This window comes from Ixodes scapularis, unplaced genomic scaffold (genome assembly GCF_016920785.2).
Source record: "Ixodes scapularis isolate PalLabHiFi unplaced genomic scaffold, ASM1692078v2 PGA_scaffold13__105_contigs__length_92229423, whole genome shotgun sequence".
NCBI lineage: Eukaryota > Metazoa > Arthropoda > Arachnida > Ixodida > Ixodidae > Ixodes > Ixodes scapularis.
The window spans coordinates 91,821,434-91,845,542 of NW_024609839.1; the positions used below are offsets into that span (position 1 = coordinate 91,821,434).

The window sequence follows — 24,109 nt, forward strand, 5'->3', positions numbered from 1 at the left end:
ATTGCTGTAAGTTTACTAGGGCGCCTTGCCATTTAGAACTGGTCATTTTTATTGACTGAAGCCCAACAAACAATATGCTTCCAAAAACAAGCTTCTCCAAAAAGCACTTGAGTGCCCCTTTAAGAGCTGCGCTCTAAAAACATTTTAGAGCGATATTGACGGCGCGAGACGCGATTTAGTCGGCAGTCTAACCCTTTCCACTAGTTTTCTCTCTCGGCATTTCGGACGCGTGGAGGACAGGTGGAGAGGTTTCGCCTTCACGACCGAGTTGGTCATTCCGGAATGACCAGTGACGTCATGAACTTCCCGCGCAAATTTTCAAATAAATCTCTCGCCGTCAATATTGCTCAAAAAAAAAAAAAAAAAGATCGCGTAAAATTAATTTTTTTGACACGCGTGTCCCAATCAAACTGTTTATAAAATACTTTGTTTTTTTCTTTTCAGGGGCTCTTTAAGAAGGGTAATTAACGGGGCATGACAGCTGGAGCAACATCTTCCAAGAACGAACGGGAAGGCGACGAGTTCTTTTCATGCGGTACGCTGTACACCGCGTTCATCACCCTTTTTGCCTTCAAAGAAACGCAGAAGGCCGTACATCGGGCTCGCAAGCGTCCTGGCGTGCCCTGCGATTAACAGATACTATCACAATAAGAGATAACGATACGTTTTACTCGCATTAAATTAGCGATAATTTCACCTTCCAGAGCCTCCGCATCTCCTACGTCCAGCGTCGCGTATCACTCGTGCCAAGGCTTAAAAACCTCGATGCACCCTCCGCCTGTCGGAACAGCGCCCCCCAATGCTATTCCCGCTCGTACTTCGCGAGTCAATGTATCTGTTACGCGTCACACTAATAGGCCAAACTGGCCTATTAACGCATATTATTAAGCTATTTTAAAATATAAATTTAAAAGCGCAAACTTTCCACTGCAACGTTGTAAATTGCGCTGAGAAACATTCCATTCTGTCTTCTCTATCAAGATGGCCTTTGCGTGTCTAATTTTGCCGAATTTCAAAGAAAACCAAAAATCATTTTGCGCGGAATTAAAAAAACAAAAATGCCAACGTTTACTACTTGTTAGCGAACGGCAACGTTTTTTTTTTTTTTTTTTTTTTTTTTTTTTTTTTAATGCTACGAATAATCAGACACGCGAAAGCAGTTCTTATGCCAACGACACGATTGTATATTTCTCAAAAGGAACTGCCACTTTTGTATGGCAGGGTTTCCGCACAAATTAATTTTAATAAAAACGTCAGTAATTAATACGCGTAAGTTGGCACCATCGTAAACAATGCCTTCAACTTCAAATTGCATTGTCTTTTTCCAGACGTGCACAGCAGGGGTTTCTCAGACAGAAAGCTGTTAAAAGCAGCTAGGCGATTTAATGGAGAATAATGCAATCTTTGTCTTCTTCCGGTATTAGAAGACAACAGAAGACAAATAGATGTACTTTTCTTAGATCTGCCAAGGCCTTTTGACCGAGTTTCACGCATCAAACTTATAAATAAGCTCAAACACATGATGGGGGAAGGACCAATAATACGATGGATAGAGGATTATCTCAGAAATTATCTTGTTTGCGATGAAAGACACGTTGCACAACCAGTTGCAGTTTAGTCCGGAGTTCCACTAGGTTCTGCTTTAGCGCTACAAGCGCGCGCAAAATCTCGGAGGCCACCGGGAGATTCGGATAATTCGCGCAGGAACTCCCAGATGGCGCGCACTTTGGAGAAGGGTCTACTCCACCGCGACAAACTGGATCCTGCGCGTAGTTCAACTGACGCCTCACTCGGTCGACCCCCGAAGATCATCGGGGGGAGAGGAACCCGTCGACCGCGACAGCGACGAACGGCCCAAGCGCGCTACAGACCTTGACACGGACGCGGCTGCGACCGGCGTCATGCAGCTCACGCACGGCGAAAGCGGCCGCTTCCTCCACGAGGAACGAGCCGCCCCTGCGCCTCGCTCCCCCGCGTCGACCAAACCTGGACCACGGGTAACGCTACGAGTCGTCCGAGCCAATCCGAAGACGCGAGAGTGCGCCACGTGACCTTACCAGTAGGGATGTCGCGAACCACCCCAGGTTCGATTTCGAAAGGTTTCGATATTTGCGAAGCGAACTGAGGTTCGATTTCGAAAAATTTCGATATTTTCGTATCGACCCAGGTTCGAATTCGAAAAATTCGCAACTTTCGATCTCAGTGGAGTTTCGAATTCGAAAAGTTCGCAGCTTTCTCGGTTTCTAAAATTTCTAATTCGAATATTTCGAATATTTTTTTACTTCAGGTTCGATAAATTCGAAGATTTCGAAATTCTTTGGAAATTAAATTCGAAAACTTCGAACGCTTCGAATTTTTATAGACATGAAGTTCGAACAATTCGAAGATCTCGAATTTCTTTCTGCATAAAGTTCGAAAAGTTCGAAGGTTTCGAATCTCTTTTAACGCTAAATTCGAAAAAAAACAAAAAAAAACTCGAAGATTTTGAATTCTTTTCTAGTCCAAGTTTTCAAAGTTCGAAGTCCGGTTTTCAAGTTCCTCAACATTTTGTTTCAAATAACGTTTTCACGACTCACTGGTTTTCACAAAATCAAGTTTAGAAAAGTTAGGGTGTGATATCTAGATTCTGCGAAGTTGGTCAGGCAATTAAATGAGACGACGAGTGTCCCGGATGGTGCTGGAATATTTGGCAGTGCAGAGTGACGTGTGACCATAGATCAGTAATTGTGACCGCCAGCCCGGGGGGGGGGGGGGGGGGGGGGGGACTTTAACCTGCATCACGCAGTAGTTATCAAACGAACAGGCTGTTTTACGAGACTCATCCAGTTCGAAACGGCCAGGGGCGAGCAGTTGGTTGAGGCTCAGAAAAACCTTGTAGCGACCTGGCAAACTACCTCGCCACCCCCTGCACGCTGGTAGTAATCCGATCGAATGCCGCCCGAATGACGCTGGCATATAATAAGTTAAGTTTGTAATTGTTCTGGAGGTTTATTTCCAGGAACGGAGCAATCGCCTCGCAAAAAGCCGACACAACTCGAGGTCGAGGAGCGTTTTACCATACAAGTGGCGTCGGAAGAGGAAAAACGGGGGAAAGAGGGTAGCGGGGGGGGGGGGGGGGGTGCTTTGTTTTCCTTCCCCCCTTCCAGATATTTCGGACTGTTAAAGAAAACAATACGGGGAAAGAGGGCGTGGTCGAGCTAATTTTAATCTGAAATTATTTATGCATATGTTTAGCTACTGTCGCTCTTCACTGCATAAAAGATTGCGTAGATGGTCATAGTTAGAAACTCGTTGTCAGAAGGCACTACTCGTCACATGCTTAGTGGTTCGGAAGTTCAAAGCTATGTCTTTTCAACCTAGATACCTGTGCCAATAGTAAAAAAAATAAAATAAATGCGGGGATAAAAAGCTGGAAAAAAAAAACTATCAATAATTCACCGGAAGTGTTGTATTCTTGCATATTCAGAGGTTCAGAACTTCGAAACAAGTTTCTTTTACCAAAATGTGTACGGGCTAAAAGAAATACTTCCCAGGAACGTGAAGCGAAAAAAAAATGTTTTCTTTTAATGACGTGCTGAACTTGAACACTATTAGAAATCTTCTCCCATGAGTTAATTACGTGAAAAAAACAATACATTATTTTGTATTCTGCAGATGGCAATGATATGCACTGTCCGTGGTGTTAATTTAAATGCGATACCTCAAACAACTTAGACGAAAATAAATATTAAGTTTAGGGCATAATTGCATGTAGATACATGTTTGGACATTTCTTCAAAACTCGCGTTGAATAACAATAATCACATCTTAAGACGGCACTTACCTAGGCTATACATAGATCATTCTTAAAAAAGTATAACATCTCTACCATAAATAGCTTCGGCTACAGCGCGCTTCCAATCTGGCACAAACGATAATCGTCAAAAACCCGTCGTCCGTCCTCGTCCCTTCGGGAATTTATTTCTTTAAAACTAAGCATGCCAGAACGTTGAAACAAACGCCTTTGTCTTTCGTAAGGAACGCAGCACCGCGTGTAAAAGTTCGAGAAGAAAAAAATTACGAATGTACCTCACTACTTGATTTCAAATGAAACCGTCCGCGGGTCTTTCGAAGTTCGACGAACGTCGAACTTTTACCCTAGAAGTTCGAAGTTCGTCGAACTTCTGACTTTTCAAGATTTGAAAGTTCGAAACTTTTCGAATTCCCTTGATAAATAAGTTCGAAAGTTCGAAATTCATCGAAATTTTTGGTCAGTCAAGTTCGAAAGTTCGACAAGCATCGAACTTTGCAGCGCAATAAGTTCGAAAGTTCGAAAAAGATCGAATTTTTTAGCGTAATAAGTTCGACGGTTCGAAAAGCGTCGAACTTCTTAGCTTAGCAAGTTCGAAAATTCGACTTCCGTCGAATTTTACGATGTAGACAATTCGAAAAATCGAAATCTTTCGAATCTTTCGAACCGCTTGATTCGATCATCGAAACTTCGATTCGAAAAAAGTTCGCGGCATCCCTACTTACCAGTGGGCCAAGACGCGCGAGAAGCGTTTGAAATCCCGTGACGTATGCTACCGTACAGAGATAGGCTCGGAGGGTTCACCGTAGTCTATCAGACCTCGAGGTGAAACGGGACTAGGCTCCGTCTCGCGTCAGGAGAAACCGCAGCTCGACTGTATGCGGAGGGCAAGTCGTCCGCTCCTTGCGCAGGAGTGGCGCTGACGTCAGGAAGGCTCCCAGCTCTGATTGGCTCCCACTGAAGGATAGTGGGTAGACCTCGAAGCAAGCCGCCTCGAGGTCTACCCACCATCTTTCCTCCAGAACCAATCGGAGCTCGGCGATCTGACGTCACCACCACCTCGGTAAAAGAAGCGGACGAACTTGCCCTCCGCGTAAGAGTGATCCCCAGCAATCCAGCACTGCGGACGCAACACGTGACTACGCGTCCCGCGTGTCCCCGTGCCTGTCCCAATGGTCAGGTGACCATCACGCGGCTTCTCCGAGTCTGCTTCGGTCCATCGTGAGGTGAAGCGGCGTGCCGGCATCGAGGAGCGACCGGTCGGCCAGCCAGGCTACTGCTGCCGACCATATACGGGCAACCGGGAGCGAACCTCCCCTTTCCCTCTCTCTCTGCTCATCGCGGGGAAAGAACACACAGCTGGAAATGGAAACCAGGTCGACCGGCTGCGCGTCGCCGGTCCACTTCTCTTTCAGCCGTGGACAGAACCTGGATTCCTCGGAGCGGGCTCGCCACCGAGAGCTGCGCATTACCATTACAGGGGGCCAAATTACTCGCGTCAAAAAGCATCGCTGCACGCAGCACGGGGGGATGCGAGAAGGGAAACAGCGAGGAGGAATTCGAACGTACGTGGACGCGCTTCTTCGAGGAGAATGATCGACGCGGACAGCCGAGCTTCGTTCACGCGCCCGTATATCTCCGACAGTGAGGAAGCCCCAAAAGTCCCGTCAAACTGCTCATAGCAGTTTTTTTATAGACTTGTCTGCGAGCACGCCTCCCGCACCTTCGAAGCACGTGTTTCCTTCGAACACTTCTAAATACAGTTTTTGCACGGATGGACGGACGGATATTGATGGCTAGACCGTTTGTAATGGGCGGTAGCTGGCGCCACCTAGCTTAATGCCAATAGGGCAGGACAGGGTTTGCGGACTGTCTTACGTACCACGTATCACCTTCCGTCGCTGCGTGAAACGTCGTGACGCACGAGACGGGTGGTTTACAACACCCGATAGACTGCTGCGCAACTCATTCCCAAGTGCGGTAGGGAGGGGGACCGCGGCATCGCGTATGCAGCGGGTGTCCCTTTCCTCAACCATTGTCATCCCAATTCTCCTCTTGTAGAGCCAAATCGGAGTTCTGCGTGACACGTCTTTCCTCTAACCGAGCCCAAAATCGATCCGATCATTGCCTGACTCATAGCCTCAAAAGAGGAAATAAGTGAGAACAAATGTAAACGAAAAGGAATAAAAAAAAATAAGCGATTTGCCTATTATTACACGGTCCCAAGTACGTTTCTCGGCGCCGTGAAACGAAGGAAAAGAGTTGGGAGTCAATGTCGCCTCGCCCTAGTCCTACGTCCACACGAGCTAATCAAAGCACGGAAAGCGAGATTTTATCGTATTCCTATCCCTCGTCGTCGCTCTCCTCTCTAATTGAAACATTTACTACCGCAGTGGTAAAAAACAAATCGCTAACGAGTTTTCTTTTTTTTACACCCGAATGTTTTTACGTTTTCTTACGGAAGTTCTAGTTTGCCCTGACACGTTCGCAGAGCACCGGCGCAGCGGTGCGACCAGGACTGCTCGGTTCCACTGTACACTTCGGTCAAGACGTAAAATCTGTCAGCCGCGAGTAGTACACTAGGTACCGAGTCGTTCGAGCAGCGAGGTATCTCGGCAAATCACAACGAATCAGATGATAGACGTCGGAAGTCGCGGTGACACCGTTAAGAAATCATAAAAGACGCCATGTTGGCTGCGCACGTGACCACAAACAGAAATGCGGACACGACCCGAGCACGAAGTCTCACGCAGTGTCGTATATAATATGTATTATACAGCGAGACCGTGGCATAAAGGTCCTCGTAATAAAAGAACGCGCATCTGGAAAACAACGGTTCCTTGTAGAGAATAGTTGCGGGCATTAGTGCAAACGGAATTTCAGTATCGAGTGGGCCTGGGATAAGCAACCTATAGCGGACATCATACACTCGGTCCCAACCCGTCCCGTTCGTGTCATCCAATGTCTCTCCTCTACCCTCCGGAGAGTCTCCGATCTCTGCCCGCAGTCCCGATAGGTCGTTTCACGAAACCATTCCAGGCTTCCGTTCCAGCAGCCGTGGAGCATGGCTACAGGCTCTCGCAACATCAATGTTGCCACAACTCCTTCGTCCCAGGTCTATAGTTCACAGAGACCTCGCAGTTCCGTTCTCTCCGGTCTCGTGTTACCCACCACCGTTCACGGGACATCTTTTGCCTGGTTCCCCTTTTCATTCTTCGCTTTTTCACGGGTGGCTATTTCACTGGCCCTTCCCGGGTCTATTTGTTCACGATGTCACTTTTGCACATCTAAAAAAAATACGCAAACCTTTGTTGTTCGTTTCTTCCTCAGTGTCCTCGATTTGTTTTTAAGTTGTCTCGACGCAACAAACATATCGCTGAACTGCTTGCCCAAATATTGGGCCAAAACATTTTTTTTTTCTCGAATATATTTAATTTTTAAATTTTAGTCCACACCGCTTAACCTTTTAAAAGTGAAAGTTTCTACTGGCAACAATGAAAGGTGACACCGGTGGCAGAGAGAGGTTCACTCTTTGGACGGTAGAATTCGTTCTCAACGGAATACAAGAAGTGCGACGGTGTCAAATGAATGCTATGGAACCACACTCTAACAGTCGCGCAGTAATACGAATCTGGGTGATGGCACAACACTAAAACGCGAGGGCATATTTGAATGTAGGCATCGACTTCATATGCCGATTTCTCCCCTCCCCCCCCCCCCCCCCCCCCAAAAAAAAAAAAAAAAAAAAAAAAAAGCTATTTTGAATAGATACTAAATAGCACGCCGGACAGGCTAAAAGACCGAGTATTCAGAAAAAGTATCGTTGCTTTAGGTATCTCGAAAAATCGCCCCAATAGCCGCTTAACATTCCCGGAATGGCGTCTTCTCCTTTCATGCTTTTCCAGACTACAGTTCTTCGCCAGACTTACCACACCTACGCCCAGCCGACAAAACCGTAACCCCAGAACTAAAAGAGATCCAGCGGTGGCCGCTGGAGAAGCCCAGCTTCCAAATACGGGCAGACTCTGCTCCATTTTTTTTTTTTCTTTTTTTTCTTTTACCGTCAAGAACGCCTCTGGAGCAGCTGGGTAAACAAAGCCCGTAGAAGCATTAGCGCTGAGATTTCCCAGCAAAATTAAAAGAGGCAAAAAAAAAGAGACTTATTTTTTAGTGGTCGTCAAGAGTTAAGTACGGCCTCGCGAGGGAGGCGTGTACGTAAACAGAACTGGGCCGCTTTTACGACCGCAGAGGCGCCCATAACGAGAGTCGTCGCCAACGACACCGCGCCACTGGACGTCCAAGCGAGCTCCCCGGCAGTCGCGTTGGCTACACAGGGGGTGGGGGAACGTTCCAGTGCAACCGACGGAAGAGACGCCACACATGGCCGCTGTTGACGCACTCATGCCTTAAGCCGGGGTTTGCATTGCTTATAGGCAGTGTTCGCTGGCGGCCATAGCTGCGTGCGCGGCTGATGAGCGCGTGCTGACGCCGAGCTTTTGTAGTTCTTGTGCCAGGCGCATTCCGCACCATCAAGATGGAGCAGGCTATTCAAGTGAGCGCGCTCCGAGCATGCGCCCTAAACATCGCCCTCGTCAAATATGGCGTCCACTGAATGGACCACGCAAAAGACAGCCTGCGTACCCCAGGCTAGCGGCTGTACCGCACTGGCTAAATTTCTCATCTACAGCTGGGAGACTCGTCGCCCCTGTGAGGCAGACCAAGTTCTAGGCTGTATAAACACACACACACAACCCAATTTTTTTTTTTGCAGATTCGAACGCGAGTTACCGCGAGATCAGTACTTCGAATGCCACCTGGCAATGAGTTCAAAGAATAAACTTGGTACGCGGCATTCGAACCACGGATGTTGCGGTGAATCGTGCCTGAAGACTGTCCCTTGTATGATGCACGCGCAGTGGGACCCCGGCTTTACGCTAAAGCACCGGCAGACACATGGACCCCGAGACAGCCGACCCATCGTACGACGCGTCGGGGCGGAAAAACGTATGACGTCCACGTTTCCCGGTGCGCAATGGGAGCACAGTCAATCTAGCCAACATCACCTGAAGTAAAAAGAAAAAAAAAATGAAAAATTGCTAGGCAAATGTGTTGCATTCGTGAGAGATGCTATCATCACAAACGTTGAAATTATAGTTTAGCAGCACGTCTCGCCTGTTCAGCAAGACGCCTACGTTCACGGCGCTACACGCCTGATAACTTAACGCCTGGCATGTATACACTCGAAATAATGCACCTGGTGGTCTTCCAGAACCTTCTAACCCACTCCTCCCCACCCACCTCGCCTCCTCGCCCCCTCTTCCTCACTCCACCCACGGTCACATGACCTCCCCGTTAACCATTGCGCGCCGAGCACCTCACTGCTATACTCCTCTCCCACGCGTCAACCAATCAGTGTCGAGCCTCGCGACCACGCTTTAATCGAGGCTTCACTTTCGGGCTTTTCTCGAAATGCCGAACATCCTAGCGAAAAACGTTTCACGTTAACAAAGCCTGGTGAACGTGCCTGCCGATATGTCTAAGAAGCTTCTCTCTACCTCCCCGACTTTTCCAGGTTTGCGTTCGATACTTCAATGACATTCCCCGACCCTCAGAAAAGAAGAAAATGCAGCGAATGCGGGGTTGCAGCGGCTGTTCGGGCTATCCCCGTTTAATCCGACGGATTGGACGATAGCGTACGCTGCCTGGTGATGTCTCGGGCTACTACTGTCACTCGGCAGATGCAAAGGCCGCGCCTCTACACACCCTCGCTTTGTGCCGTGTCGCTGCTTAACAAAAGTTCTAATCATTTCCCCCAGAATTATTCGACTTTTCCAGATGCTTGGAAAGTCACTGCTAATTCCAGGTTTTCCCGATTCGCAGGTGACGTCATTGCACTCGGGTGGCGCTAACTGCAATGCGGGTAGAACTGAGGGAGAGCGGGAGATCAGAGCACGCGAGGGAACGGCGGACAGCTTAACTCTGGCTGGAATGATTTCTGGGGAAAGACGCACAGCTTTGTCCCTACGAATGTCGAAAGCTGGACGCAGGCTTTGGGCGTTCAAACGCGTTCGAAGAGGGAGTAGACACAAAGGCTGCTAGCTGCGCGTCTTTGCCCAGAAATCATTCCAGTCAGAATTCTGTCCGGGGCCGAACGCAACAATCCAATCTGTGCACCGCGCTGGCGTCCGGGTGACGCTGCAAAAGCCTCCACGACCATGTTACGTAGGAAGACTCAAATATAAAGGGGGTTGGATAAGCATTATGAACAATACTATCTGGGGCGGGAAGGCAAGCGTCCGATCTCTCCCTGGAGATACGATTCTATCGCGCCGTCTTCACCGGAGGGATCGAACACGCTGCGGAGCGACGAGTGCTCTGCCCTTCGAGTGCAGCGGGGAGGAAGCAGCAACCGTCAGGACACGGAGATTACAGACTCCGAAGATTTATTTGTCTTGGACAGAGGCGGTCCGCGAACAAACAATGCCACATTCGGAGCAAACTGGGCCACGCGTCGCCGCGGAGAGCAGCGGTGGACATTTTCTCTTCGGCCGGCCTTCCCGCTCCAGACGGCTACCGGGAGCAGAAGAGGCCGGGGACCACGCAGTCACGAGCAGCCCTCATACCCCCAGCGGGAGAAGGTGGAGGCATTGTTTCGAGGACCGCCTTAGAGTTGTAACTTGGCGGCCGCGTGGGCCTCCGGCCGCTACCGCGGTTCCCTCAGTTTGGCGGGAAATTTTCCGCAAAGTTTAGCGGGTCGATAGGGTTATGAAGTGACAGCCAGGTGTGACGTCACGCGTCGTATGACATGACACCACATATGACGTCGTGTGACGTCAGGTGACACGTGACACTACCAACTAGATCACGCACACACGCTTGCACGGCTTGGGAGCGAGCGGGTTTCTATTCGCGACTCCAGCAAAACGGACGCCACCAAGCGGGGAAACCGGGAACCAGCCGGTCCAGGTCGCTCCGCGCCCCTCCGCGTCTCTGGTGGCTTTTGCGGAGACGTGTTGTTGGCGCGGTGGCGAACAATGTAATTTGACGAATGTCCGAATATTTCTTAAGTTTGCCTGAGTGATAATTAGTGTGGTGAAGCCTCAGTAGATTGTTTTCTTCTATTACGTGTTTGAAAGCCCGTTTACTCGACAACACACGGTTGCATGCTTTCGATTTCTTGGATGGGGAGGAATCGCACACGGTTGCATGCTTTCGATTTCTTGTCTGTCTCGAATCACATTCAAAGTTACGACTACTTGGTAACTGATAAGTGGTTTCTTTATAAGGATGTAGGACAGTGTACTGAGGACGACAGACGAGGCATTTCACTGGAGGGAACACCAACGTTGCAGTCAAGTGAATGGGAAGGTTCGATAGCTGCTTTTCTTGAGTTTGGTTGTGTTCGGTTAGCTTCAAGTTTGCGCCACCCACGCCGGTCGGTGCGTTGGCTATTCATCTTGGCTGCTTTTCACCGAAAAAGCCTCTGGACCACACCGAAGGAGTTGGGCTGATTTCTCAATTACTTGATTCAGGAAAACCTGCTCGCTGCAAATAATGAATGAGGGAAATTATCTGTTTTCAAAAGGTGGGGGACGAGTCTAGATGCTGTCACGGCATTTTGACCTATCGCGCCTCCATTTATATTACGAGGACGTCGAAGCCAGCAACAATATATGTCTACATTGGCCAGGTTGACCAGCCAAAAAAAAAATACTCATTTTCTCCGTTCAGGATTCGAAACAAAGTTCAATGTAGAAAGATTCTGCGTGAATCTTCGATGAAGACTCTTCAGTTTGTCCCCGTGTTGCCGGCTATAGAACCATTTGGCTAAGTTTAAGTGGTATCTCTCTGTCTGTCAAATATACTTTTATTCAGCAGCTCACTTAACAGCTAGTCAACTAAGCTCATATTTCAACCCGAAAAATATACTAATATCGCTTTAGTGGGACCCCCCCCCCCCCCATAGTACGTAATATAATACATAACACGCTCATCAAAATGACTTCTCGATTGCTACTAAAACCTGAATTAAAATATGAGTATCAGCTGCTTAGTCGGTGGGTTAAGATGGTCCTTGGCTCAAGAAGCGCTTGCTTACTTTTCGTAATTTTCCTGCAGGCTGTGTTGTTGACCGAGCAGACGACTGGAGCTGTTTCTTAAACGCGGATACGCGCAAAAGCTCGATTTCGCGGACAGATAAGTCGTATGGTCGAGGCAAGCGAGTTAGCTGAAAAGTTACTCTCTGTGGAACAATTCTGTAGCCATCGCCGCTCTCCTTAGATGATCAAAACTGATTAGTATATTGCCGTCTCTCCGGAGCCCATAGTTTCGGTTTTGAGCGAAATCTCTGAAACGAAAGTTTGACATGAAAAAAACGAAAAACACCGGCAAAACAGAACTATGCTTTGCAAGTTTATCTGCACCGGCTACACTTAACCGTCTCAGTTCAAATACCTATAAAATTGGGCATTAAACAAAAGAAAATCTGTTAAATTTAACGCGCCACCTGTTCAGGCGGCCAGGCTGAGCCGACGCGACCTGGACTCAGCCGCCATGTTTGTTTTGTGGTGGCGCCCCCTATAGGTCGCTGGAGTCGCGAATAAGAAGGCTTTGCGAACCGGGCCCAATCACGCAACCGCGAAACTTAAGCGTCCCCCAAGTCTTTTTTTTTTTTTTAGTTTTTCCCGTTTAAGTTAGCGGGAAGCGTTACGCTTTTCCGCTACCCTTATCCCTTACACATATGGGTTACACATTTTCGATACACTCTCTGTTTTTCTGAAACACTGGCCCCAAATTTTGCGTTCAATATGTCAACGGGACAACTCTCGGAGTGGCGATGCTGTCCGAAAATCAGCCAGGTGTGGAACGGGGCGAAGAAAGGAGCCCGGGAACCGTTTATTCCGAGAAAGCGGGAAAAAGACAGACGCAGACCGGAAGCGACTGCTGCATTCGGGGTCTTTGTTGGTTCTCTAAGTACGAGGTACAGGAGGGGGACACGGCTTTACACTTGGACGCTCCACTGCAGCCGTCAGTGCTGGACGCAGTCTCCCGCCACACGCCACGCTCGGCCGCACGCGTGTGCACAGGCCAGGTACGCAAGCGTCCTATCCGCGAGGGGACAGCCGTCGCAGGGAATCCGGGAAGGTTAACGGATTTCTTAATGCCCTCACGCAGATGGCGAGAGCCGGCACCTTGTGATGGAACGACACGGTTCGCAGTTCCCGGTGCGTCCGAACAAACTGGGAAATTCGGTCAAGAACGTCGCTCCGAAAAAAAAAAACAAAAAAACTACGCGTTTGAGACCACCGCTCTACGCTCAGTTCCCTGATTTCCTCGTGGGCTCCGCCATTTCGTTGTCTAGTGAAGAGAAGGCGCCACTGACGATAGTTACCACTTGACAACGCGACGTCCAGAAGCTCGAACGATGTGGCATTTTGCTCTGCCACGGACTTTTCTAACATTTCTGGAGGACGAAATAACGGTTCCCGCGATTTCGGTTGAAGCTTCTGATAACTAGCCACTATGATTTGTGAGCCACAAGGTGACTGGAGTGTCGCAACTTTGAAGCCTAGCTTACTTAGTAGTTCGGCTGATGGTGGCGCCAGCTACTGCCCGTTTCATGGGCTTCGGCCGTATCCATCCATCCAATTCATCCATCCAGCCGAATACATCAAGAATGTTCCGATTGCTCGAAACTCCTACCACCACACGCTGCAAAAGGGAGCGTCAGAGTCACCGAGCGTCGGACTCGGACACCTCGTCCATCTTGGTACGCCGTCTGGAGCGCGTGTCCCACCGGTAGTGTGTCTGGCGCATACACGTGGACAGCGGTCCGGAAATGGCGACGAACGACGTCACAAAAGCCGAGTCTTAATTCATGCCGTCGGATGTCGCTCTCCTGCTGGTGTGGTCGTAGAGGTTCCGGCAAGGAACACGAGCATACGCGAGTGTGGCCGTCGTCACGGCGTCCCAACTCCTGCAGCTGCAGCCGAAGCTTCCGTGGACTGTCAGGCTGTAGAGCGACCTGCAGCAGAACGGTCGTCTGCCACACACGTATATGACGTCATCAAAACAAAAAAGACCTTTTTTTTTTGACGCGGTAAACACATTAGTTGGACACGCGTTCCAAGCACTGATCTGTATAGCGCGGATCGGGAGCTCGTCGGTGGCACCACCGGCGGCCATTACTTGACACCACGAAATAACGCGAGTCTCCACTCTAAAAAAAAATTTGGTTGTAAAAGAACTCATAGGGGTTCTTCGCTCCTCCCTATTTTACACCCTAAAAAGTTCTTTTGAGCACCCCTAAAAGGTTTTTTTTGTGAAAAACCTATAAGGGTTTCTTTTAAGCTGCTTTTTTGATGCGTCAGATTCCTTCATGGCCCAGTTGCCTTTCTAGTGCGCCGGGAGCGATAGAGCTTCAGGCAAAACCGTTCTTGAAGAGCTGAAAGAGTTGCTGGGACGTCAAAAAACCTTTCAAGATTGATTTTTCTTTTTTCAAGAGTGTATGGGAGAAACACTCAAAATTAGGAATATTGAAGCTTCTACCCAGTGCTCAGGATTTTATTATGTGCTGCGATCATTATATCGGGTGTTTAGACATCGAAACGGTGCTTGTCAAGCATTCGAACGACCATTAAAAAGTCCAGCGTGCCAGAGCACCCACGGCTGAGCCGGCAAGCTCGCTGTCGTCGTGGAGTAAGCGAAGGAACTTGCCGTCAATAAGACCGTCCTCGGGGAAGCCCAGAAGTTGGTGAATGTCTAAAAAATGTATCGTTCAGAGCGGCTTTTGGAGAGTGAGCGAATTCCGCGTAGCAAAGCCTTCCAGCTTGTCAACGCAACGGAACCGCCACCGACTCCGCGGTAACTCTCGTCTCATTGCACTACATTTTTCGCCCAGCGTAGTCACTTTCGACCACAAAACATTCCTTTCTAAAAGAAAAACTGCGAGGGCTATCAGTTTTGATGTTTCTGCACAAGCTATCTGACAGGCTTCCCGAAATGCATGGCAAAACATTTCCTTCCCAACAAGAGCTCAGAAAAGGGGAAAGGGCACTTTTTCGCGCGTTTTCCCCACAGAGTCCTACGCCTTTGGTGGTGTCAAATGATGGCTGCCAATGGTGGCCCTTGACCCCAGCGAGACAAGCCTCGATCCGCGATCCAGCCTCCCTGTAGTTCCAAGCATCATAATCTAGTGGCGTAAAATCAGCGTTGCCAGTCAGCTGGAAGCTTTAGCTGATATGGCGGTAAACGCTTTTCCGTTCTCCAATAATCTTGAAAACAATCCGTCACAGAGCAAAATGATACCACTCGAGCTTCGCGACACCAAATCTAAAACAGAAAAAAAAAAAAAAATGGCGGAGCGTAGAAAAAAAAGATATCGGGAATTAGGTTTTGACAGTCTGAAGTCGCGGTTATACACCGATACTGCATCGTACAAGAGAAGCTGCGCAGACAGGCCTTCCCTGCATGAGCTGTTACATTGCTCACAACAAAAATTAAAAAAAAAAACTCTTTTCAGAAATGTTTTAAGCATCTACGAACGTGGCTGAGGTGTGATCCGCACATAATTATGTCCCCATGTGTACAGGCGAACACCGCGTCCCTTTATATCTGATGCATGAGCAGTGCGAACGCGGCCTAAGTGAAGCCATCTCTTAGCGACGCTGGTACATTCACGCTCCGTCGCTCCTCGGGGTGATCGGCTACGGAATGAAACCTGCTCGCTCACACCGTCCCGACGTGGAAGTGTAGGGTAAGGCTCCCACATATCAGGCACGTACCCACGAGGGGGGGGGGGGGGGGGGGCATGCGACTCGCCCCCTCCGCCCCCCCCCCCCCCCCCCCCCCCCGAAATTTACGATTTTGCGACCTCTTTTCCCCCGTCCCCCTCATACACCATTTTGTCATGGGCGGCCGGCCCAAGTGGTAGCGTTGCTGAAAGACCCGTCAGTACTGGGAAAGGGGGGGAGTCGATATTAATCGAGTGATCTCCATCAAAAACACGCGAATAATGAAAGCAGAGGATAGCACACACTCTAGAGGCATTAGTCTATAGTGACACAGACAGAAGCGCTAGGCTCGCAATGCTGGTTCTCACGAGCGCCAGCCTCTGCCAGCGCTCGTGGCTTGGGAGCCAGAAAAATAAAGACAAGGAAGTTGACTCTAGCCAAAGCTCTGGTTCGGACTAGAGCCACTCGATATGGCAGCGTAGCTGCCAGAGTAGCGCCACGCTTTTCCCTGTGCCGCCTCTCACCGCGATTGGTCACACGCGGTACCATAGCAACGAGCTGAGCTGGCTCGGTCTCCGTAGCAACCGAGTGACGACTCGTCACGTGATTTCTCAACAGCCGTGATGTCATCGGTAAGATGGCAGCGCCCAGAGCTGGTGGATGCGAGTTCGTTGGGTGCGCAGGGGTCGTGATGTGCCGCAGCTTGCCGACGATTTAGGGCTTCTTCGTGCTTTCTGACGTAGGTATAACGTGAAGATCTGAAAGAATGATACTTTATACCCTTTCTGTGCAAGATCGCTCTGGATATTAGCACCTGTGCGACAGCATCAGTAGAGAGTTTTAGTAGATCGTTCCTATAACGATACCCTATAACGATACGATAACCATACGATACCGATACACAGAACAGGAATGAGCGTTTAGTAGACCGTTTTGAAGACGATACATCCGATACGGGTCACTAAAGGCGCTGGGGCACTCCCTAGTGGAAACGATTTGCAATTTCCAAAACGAAAAATAACGAAATAAAAGAAAGATGTTTCACTGAAGGAAAATTAACAGTTCTTACATTTAATAGAATTAAAAAAAAAAAACATCAATTAAGTTTTATAAGTTGCAGAAATTAGAGAAATGCAGCAGCAAGCTACATCTAGCCAACTAAAGACATGCCAATTTAGACCCCCCCCCCCCCCCCCCCCCCCCCCCCCCCCCCCGTGGCTTGTCACGGGAAGCCATAGAAAGCACGGGTGGCACGGGCGTGAGCGAGTCGAGCGAGTGACCAACCTGAGCCATGGCGACGTGTGTTTTCGAGGATCCCTTGGCCTTAGCTGTTTTGAGGTGGGACGAAATTGAAGAACTCTCCTTTCTGGATATGGAGTACCCCGTTCCGCGGAGGTTTAGGTCCGGGCGAGGCTACTTGGACGTGCTGAACATAGATAGTGAAGCTTTCCGCCATCAGTTTCGTTTTGAGCAGATGGACTTAATGGAGCTGTGTAGCGCGCTGCGAGTCCCTCATACAATTAGGACGGCCCAGAACGTCGCCATCCCCGGGCAGGAAGCTCTGTGTATTCTTCTGCGGAGACTCTCCTACCCCAACCGCCTCTGCGACCTGAAGGCATGTTTGGCCGCCACTCTTCGACACTTTCGAGTGCGACGACCGTGGTGCTAAACCATTTGACGTCCACGTTCGGGCAGCTGACCGCGGATCTGTCAGCTCACACGTGGTTGAACCGTGCAAGATTGGACGAGTTCACCGAGGTAAGCATATTGTAAAGTTAAATTAAAAACACAAAAAAAAAAATGCAAGTGCGTTGTTGATTTTGCTTTTGCAGGCGGTCCGCGCGAAGGGGGCACCTCTTCAGAATTGCTGGGGTTTCGTTGATGGAACGGCCCGCCCCATCTGCCGACCCACGGAGGACCAGCGGCTTTATTTCTCTGGCCACAAGCGTGTGCACGCCATCAAGTACCAGGGCGTCATGTGTGCCAACGGCATCATCGTGGAGATGAATGGCCCTTACCCGGGACACCGACACGACGCCGGTAAGTCAATAGCAAATACTCGGAAATCGTAACCTACAGGTTCTTGGAAGAAGCGCTCATAAATAGAGGAACAGCCTCTATCACAGCCAAAATAAGTTGAAACGCCACAGGCAAGACCCGTGCTGCTATCAAGGCAGCCTGTGGAATTGTTCTGCAAACTGTGATGGGCGCCGTGGCCAACACAGAGTTCCTTCTACACTGGCGGCTCACCTCTATATTTCCGTGTCGTCTGCTATTGAGCAAATGGTTGCGACATTTCTTCCTTTCGCCAAACCTCAAAACCCACGCACGATGCAGAATAAATCTTTATTGCAGATCTTGTCGAAAGACTGTGCTTATGATAACACAATAATTGGTAAACGATTTAGTGCCCGAAACACATAGATCGCACCTACAGGAATGTGGTTCGACCTCAGGGTACACCACGTAAAGGGCGTTTTCGTGCTTCAAGGGACAGGGACCGCCAGCTTGCCAGAGCTGCATCGGTGAATAGACCTTTTTCAAAGCACGATGCCGCTGTCCACAGCACCGGGGAGGCGACAGCAAAGTAAGGCGAGCAACTGTGCTATACCTCTTGCTCTCTTCAGTGTCAGGGGGGGCAGGCAATGAGGGATTTTTGCAAAAAGCCTATTCCTTCCAATTGGAGTGGGAGCTTCAAGATGACCCGACCATCGAGGCATCCATTTGAACAGAACTGCTGTTTCATAGGCAGAGAACACAGAAGTTCAGGGTGGCACAACGAGCGCAGAAAGGGGTATGTCTTGGCCTCATCGTGCATCACAGTTTGCAGAACAGTGCGGCAGGCGGCTTGGAAAGTACTGCCTGCCTCACATCCTGGCTTTTCAGCTCATCTTGGCCGCGATAGTACAGAAGAAATACTATTTCATGCTTAAATGCTGAAAGTCAAGCTGGTGTTCTTCGGACAGGGAGTTAAACTCTTAAACTGGGGTGGAAAAATAATGTGACAGTACGAAGGGAGGCAAACACTTGTCCCATTGCTTTTTTGTTAAAGGGCGTTGTCGTATAAGCTTTGGACTGTGGAATAAAAGAAGACAAAGCTGAGAATGGATCAGGAATGGCAGTCCTTTACTCCTATCCTAACATGTCAGTTATGACTACTGCAGTAGACCTATTGCCACTGAATGCAGCACTTACCCTTGCGTGGTTACTTGTTTCATTAGGCTGCTTGCCAGAGTTGCGGATAGTTTTCCAGCGTGTTCGATCGTGCAGACGAGAGCCTGCATGCGAGCTGCCAGCTTGGCAGCTCACAAGATCATCGGGCATTCCAGTAAACCAATGTTTCGGTAACCATTAGCCCAGTTATTGAACACATGATGGCAGCAGTCACAGTCGCTGACGCAGTGCAAGACACTGGCCGAACAAGGGCAGCAAGCTAAAACGATGTCAAGCTGGTAACCTAAGACTGTGCCTAACTGCCGTGGTGGGAATGATTTGTCCGCAGAAGTAAAAGTTGAGGGCTTTCTGTGCCAAAGTAACGACGGGCGACTGGCACGCACCAGTGGAGGATTAATTTATACCTCCTGGGTATCTCGATGTGCAACAAAAAGCTCGGTTACGACGGCACCTTCTCTGTAATAAGCCTCTATCAGAGTGCTAGCCGCCTCGGTGGCTCCGAGGCGAGAGCGCTGTCCTACGGATCCCCATGTCGCGGGTTCGAATCCCGGCCGAGGTGCCCGCAATCTGACGGAGGCTTATTGCAGAGGAGGCGCCGTGTAACCGAGCTTTCGGTTGCACGTCAAAAGATCCCCAGATGGTCCAAATAAATCCTTAGTCCTCCGCTGGGGCGTGCCAGATACCCGTCGTTGGTTTGGCACGTAAAACCCCCAAATTTGACTGTTCCATCAGAGTGCTGGCACCTCGGCGGGGATTCGAACCCGCCACCTGAGGATCCGTAGGCCGACGCTTTGCCTCGACCGAGGCGGCTGATGCGTCCACAGCTCTGATGTAAATCCCTTCGCGTTTGAAATGCCAACAAATTTGGATGTTTTCAAACTGGAACATTAAACAAGGTGGCTGTGGCAGTGGCAACAGTACCCTCTGACCTCTAAATTGGCAAAGCCAAACAAGGTCACACAAATCAATGTTTTGCTCTATGCAGTGAGGAAAGGGCGTGTCGATCTTTGTGGCTTATCGACGTGCAGGTGGTGATTGTCACTATATGCTACTCAGTGTTTTATCGTTGTGTCTCGTCTGACTCCTTTTTCAGGTATCCTGCGGCTGAGCGGCCTTTATGAAAGGCTTGAGGACCTCGTGCAGGGCAGCGTATACACGATCTACGGTGACCCTGCCTATCCTTTGCGGCCTTTGTTGCAGAAACCATTCATGGGTGCTAGCTTGACTGCCGCAGAGCAGAACTTTAACAAAAAAATGAGCAGCGTGAGGCAAGCAGTAGAATGGGGCTTTGGGAAAGTGTCAACTCTCTTCGCTTTTGTAGATTTCAAAAAAAATCAGAAGCACAGGCTGCAGCGCGTGAGCGATATGTATCAGGCTGCAACACTGTTAACAAACTGCCACACGTGCCTGTATGGCAGCCAAACCTCCACGTACTTTCAGCTGTCTCCGCCGACGCTGGATGAATATCTTTCACCTCGTTATTGACTTCGTATAATTTGAATTCTTTTTGTGCAATCTTTTTTTTGTCCGAGTGCCTATAGTCTGTTGCATGTTGCAACACAAGAGGGTAGGGCGAGGGAAAGGGAGGCCAGGGAGGAGGAAGTAGACGGAACCCTGGAGAGGAGTGGGGGAAACCTCCTCCTCTAGCGTTTCATCTGCTTCCTCCTCCTTTGTCTTTCTTTTTCTCGCCCTACCTTCTTAGTTGCAACAGACCATAGCATTTTTTATGACTATTTATTCCACGGGATGACTTTTGTGCAATTGTCTGGTTGCTTACCTGCTGCATTTCTTTTATCTGCCTCTTGTGTTCTTTTCAAAGCAGCAACCGTGTTCCTATATTGTTTTAGTTTTGTGAACGATACAGGTTTATATGTTAAGTATATGCTATTTCTGTTATTCGTCAAGCGCCTTCAGCTTGACATAAATTTTATCAGCGTGGTGATTTTCAAGTGTCTCATGTTATTGCTTTGCCAGTCACTGCCAACATAGCATTTGCTGTCTGTTCAATATTACACTCAAAATATTTCTTTGTATAGTAAATCGAACGGGCCTACCCCTGCCGTTTTTTTTCAACTACATTGTTTCATGAAATGAAAGATTTATTGCATTATGTATTATGATGTCATACCACTTGCTCACACTTAACTTTACTTGTTAATTTGACCATTCACTACTTTAAGGTAATGTTCTTGCAGTTGGAGCCGAAGCCTCCTCTCCTCTGCTCCAGCCTCCTGTAGCACATAAAATTTTTCTCTTTCAAACGCTAAGCGATTTTCGCTTAAGGTCACCTGGCGCTCTTCAATGGCCAGGCGCCTCTCCATCTGGCGCTCCTCCATGGCGAGACGCCTTTCCTCAAGAGCGATCTCTAGTTTTTTTATGCTGCGGTCCTCTTCTGCTCTCTTGTCCAGCGATGCAAGGTGCTCCCTGTACCGCTTCTGCCTGGTTGCTGGAAAAATACAACAAAGGAAACAATGCACACAGCATCAAATAAACAACTTTTTTAAAATTTTTCTTAGTGTGTAGGTTGACAATTGATTGAATGTTTATTTTATTGGACCTGGCAATTCAATGAAGGTACTGCACAAAAAATACTGGGTAATTCATGTGTGTTCAAACAGTGACTGAGATATGTCTGTCTAGTAAGCAAAAAATAACAAATGTAAATCACAGCCCAAAACTTCTAGAGCAGATTTGGAGAATTTCTACAAATGGGGTTATGTGTATCCTCTTTCAAAAGTTTAACGTATGCTTGAAGCATCTACTGAAAGATGGCAGTGCTTACACTGTCCGCCCCAAGTCCTAGGTCGTGCGACAGAAGTAACCGGCACACGAGCCTGGACTGGTGGCAAGGGGGGTTGGACCAGCGGCACAGGGGTCGGAACCGGCGGCACAGGGGCTGGGGCCAGCTCCACAACTTGGTCTGTGTTGCCTGGTTGCCAGGCGTCGGCGTCCTCCACGCCGTTCATTATGTCAGCAAAGATAGACTGGCAGTTCTCAGAACCTGTAAATAGAGTATTCCATAAATATTTGTGGTGTATCATGACACACGCTGTGGAGCTGGGCATTGAAAATGTATGAAAAATACAACGCAGGTATGATGGAGTCAGATCTTCAAAAGACCATTCCAAAATATGTAGTGCCTCTTATCGTTTCCTCGACACATCACGACACTCCGATGTGCGGCGCGTGAGGGAAAATGTTCCATGAATAGAAGAAGCTGTTCATGCCGGCTTAGCATTCTGCATTTTCTGAATGCCTGAAACATTAATGTATGTTTAGAACATACATTAATGTATGTTTAGAACATACCTAATCAGAACTCGGCAGTTTACTCAAAGCTGTGCTCTGGGAACTACAGATGTACCCAAGTAAATTACACTTTTACTTGAGAGCAGCAGACCATGTAAGTCGTCCTCAGTAGGCTATTCGATGGGAACTCGCGAGTAGCCTAATATCAGTCGTAGACAAACGCGATTGATGGAGCGGTCATGACGACCTGACTTTCCTAACCAGGTGGGGTTCATGACGCACGTGTCATACTTACTAGACTGCCCTGCCACTGCATTATGATTGACCGGTCTGTACTCGGCTGCAGCCGCAACAACTCGCGCTGTAGTGGCAGCATCGCGAGCAGCCCGATTTGTCGCCGGCCTGGTTGTGGTGGCTGTGGCACGTTCCCGCGGTTCCAGCGCAGCGGTGGAGGTGGTGGTGGCACCTTCCTCGGTGGCTGTCGCCTTCCTGAGCACTGGCTTAACCTTGTAACAAAATTCACAGGCCAGGTCAGCAACATCCTGCAGCAGCTGCTCTTTTTCGGTGTACTGCTCTTCCGTTCCGGATCTAAGGGTTTCAGGGGGAGAGCGGTATCAACAAGTGCGCCTGTCTTCCTCAAGCGTAGATCTGTTATTTCAGTCAACGAACATGAGTACATCTCCGTGTCGGGAAAGCTGCAACGCGAACTCGGTAGTTTGAAAACGCGCTTTCCTACGCGAAATGTCTAGCGGCACAGGCATGTGCGTTTCCAAACAACAAGCTCGCGCTAGCTCGCAGTTGCGCTAGCTGTTGGACAGGGTATGGCAGTATGCTAAAACTAAGTGCCTCAATGTCCTTCTGTTTAGGGTGATGCCATCGTTGGTAGTACCCGATGCCGACAGCACGCGCTCACAGGAAAAATACAAAGAAATCGCAGGAAACAAAATGTCGCCGTAGCACAGTCAGCACCACGAGCGCGTGCAGGGACACGCCCTTTCACGCGCTTCAGAACAAAAAAAATAAAAATAAGCGTTCGAAACAAAATGACCAGATGTCATCACGCCAAGCAAAGCGCACATGAAGGCACCCCAGCTAAAACGCTTCTGAACTTTCAAACGGGACTCAAAAACGACTTACTTTCTCAAGTTTGTGCGGTCGTCTCGCTTGAACAGACCGAGCAGCAGGTCGCAGCGGTCTCTCACTCCGCGAACACTGAAGTTCCTCCCCAGTGCTTCATTTAGGTTCGCGGCCACTGTATCCCACCGTGAAGAATTCACAAACGGATTCACCGCAAGCACTTCCCTTAAAAGGAGGATATCCTCGATGATCGTGAATCGTTTTCGACCCGCTTGGGCAGAAAGAGGCTCGAGTGGAGCGGCCATGATCGTTCAGCTTTTGCCGGATCTCGTCAACTCTCGCGATGCACGAGAGTGCGCGCGATATTTCCCGATATTCCCGATACCTGCGCCCGAAACACCCGATACTCTAGCGCATGCGTGATGGCTCCGGCGCAGTATCGGGTATCGTTATCGGAGTGAGAAACGATCTACTAAAACTCTCTAGTAATATCGCCTTAGCGGTGCTCGGGTTTCCGGATGTGTTTGAGGATGGACAAGACATTTAGCATGCAATTTTCGCATTCTCTTAGCTTTATTTGAACGTTGGAGTGTCTGAGAATCGATGCGAAATCTATGCGTCGCATGTTGGGCCTTGGGGAATTTGTTTTTGCCCCAGGTAACCGCATGATCACAAACTGTTAGCGAGGAAGCTTCTGCGATGTTTACGTTTTGTACTAATCAGTCAGGGAACCTGGGTTCAATCCCCACCCCTGCCCGTTTCGATCTGGATGAGCATCGTACCGGCTTGCGGTTGTGTATCACTACTGCGTGGTGCACGTTAAAGACCTATAGATCCCAGGCTAGCGGTTATACTGCATTGGCTAAATTGCTCATCTACAGCGAGTGACTCGTCGCAACTTTGAAATGGCTGACCAACTACACGCTGTGTAAATGTTCACACAACTCCCAAGTATACTAATCAACGATTTTACGATATGCGCAGCGCAAGTTTGTCTGCTTCTTTTAGTAGGGTTTGTGGTGACGTCAGAACGCCGAGCTCCGATTGGATCTAAATGGAGAACAGTGGGTAGACCTCAAGGCAGCTT

At 49.0% G+C, this 24,109-nt stretch overlaps 2 protein-coding genes and 1 pseudogene across 2 annotated transcripts; 2 read left to right on the forward strand and 1 right to left on the reverse strand.

Moving 5' to 3' along the window:
- The first annotated feature begins 16,801 nt into the window (after nucleotides 1–16,801).
- On the forward strand, nucleotides 16,802–17,295 carry LOC120842606 (annotated as a pseudogene).
- A 65-nt stretch (nucleotides 17,296–17,360) lies between these two features.
- LOC120842599 lies at nucleotides 17,361–20,232 on the forward strand. The gene is made up of 2 exons (XM_040213738.3): nucleotides 17,361–17,562; nucleotides 19,790–20,232. The coding sequence occupies exons 1-2, from the start codon at nucleotides 17,499–17,501 to the stop codon at nucleotides 20,179–20,181; spliced, it is 456 nt and encodes a 151-aa protein (XP_040069672.1). The 5' UTR covers nucleotides 17,361–17,498; the 3' UTR covers nucleotides 20,182–20,232.
- A 448-nt stretch (nucleotides 20,233–20,680) lies between these two features.
- Nucleotides 20,681–22,643, reverse strand: LOC115308404 (translation initiation factor IF-2-like). Its single transcript, XM_040213732.3, has 3 exons — nucleotides 22,241–22,643; nucleotides 21,479–21,697; nucleotides 20,681–21,142 (listed from the first exon to the last, which is right to left on the reverse strand). Exons 2-3 carry the CDS (start codon nucleotides 21,660–21,662, stop codon nucleotides 20,844–20,846), a joined length of 483 nt encoding a protein of 160 aa, XP_040069666.1. The 5' UTR covers nucleotides 21,663–21,697; nucleotides 22,241–22,643; the 3' UTR covers nucleotides 20,681–20,843.
- Nucleotides 22,644–24,109: the final 1,466 nt, after the last annotated feature.

What these genes read in the sequence shown, in the direction of transcription:
- LOC120842599 (XM_040213738.3), top strand. Translation starts at nt 17,499, where the DNA reads ATGTGTGCCAACGGCATCATCGTGGAGATGAATGGCCCTTACCCGGGA. An exon ending in GGGACACCGACACGACGCCG is followed by an intron (nt 17,563 to 19,789) that starts GTAAGTCAATAG and finishes CTCCTTTTTCAG; the next exon opens with GTATCCTGCGGCTGAGCGGC.
- LOC115308404 (XM_040213732.3), bottom strand. Translation starts at nt 21,662, where the DNA reads ATGAACGGCGTGGAGGACGCCGACGCCTGGCAACCAGGCAACACAGAC. An exon ending in TAGGACTTGGGGCGGACAGT is followed by an intron (nt 21,143 to 21,478) that starts GTAAGCACTGCC and finishes GTATTTTTCCAG; the next exon opens with CAACCAGGCAGAAGCGGTAC.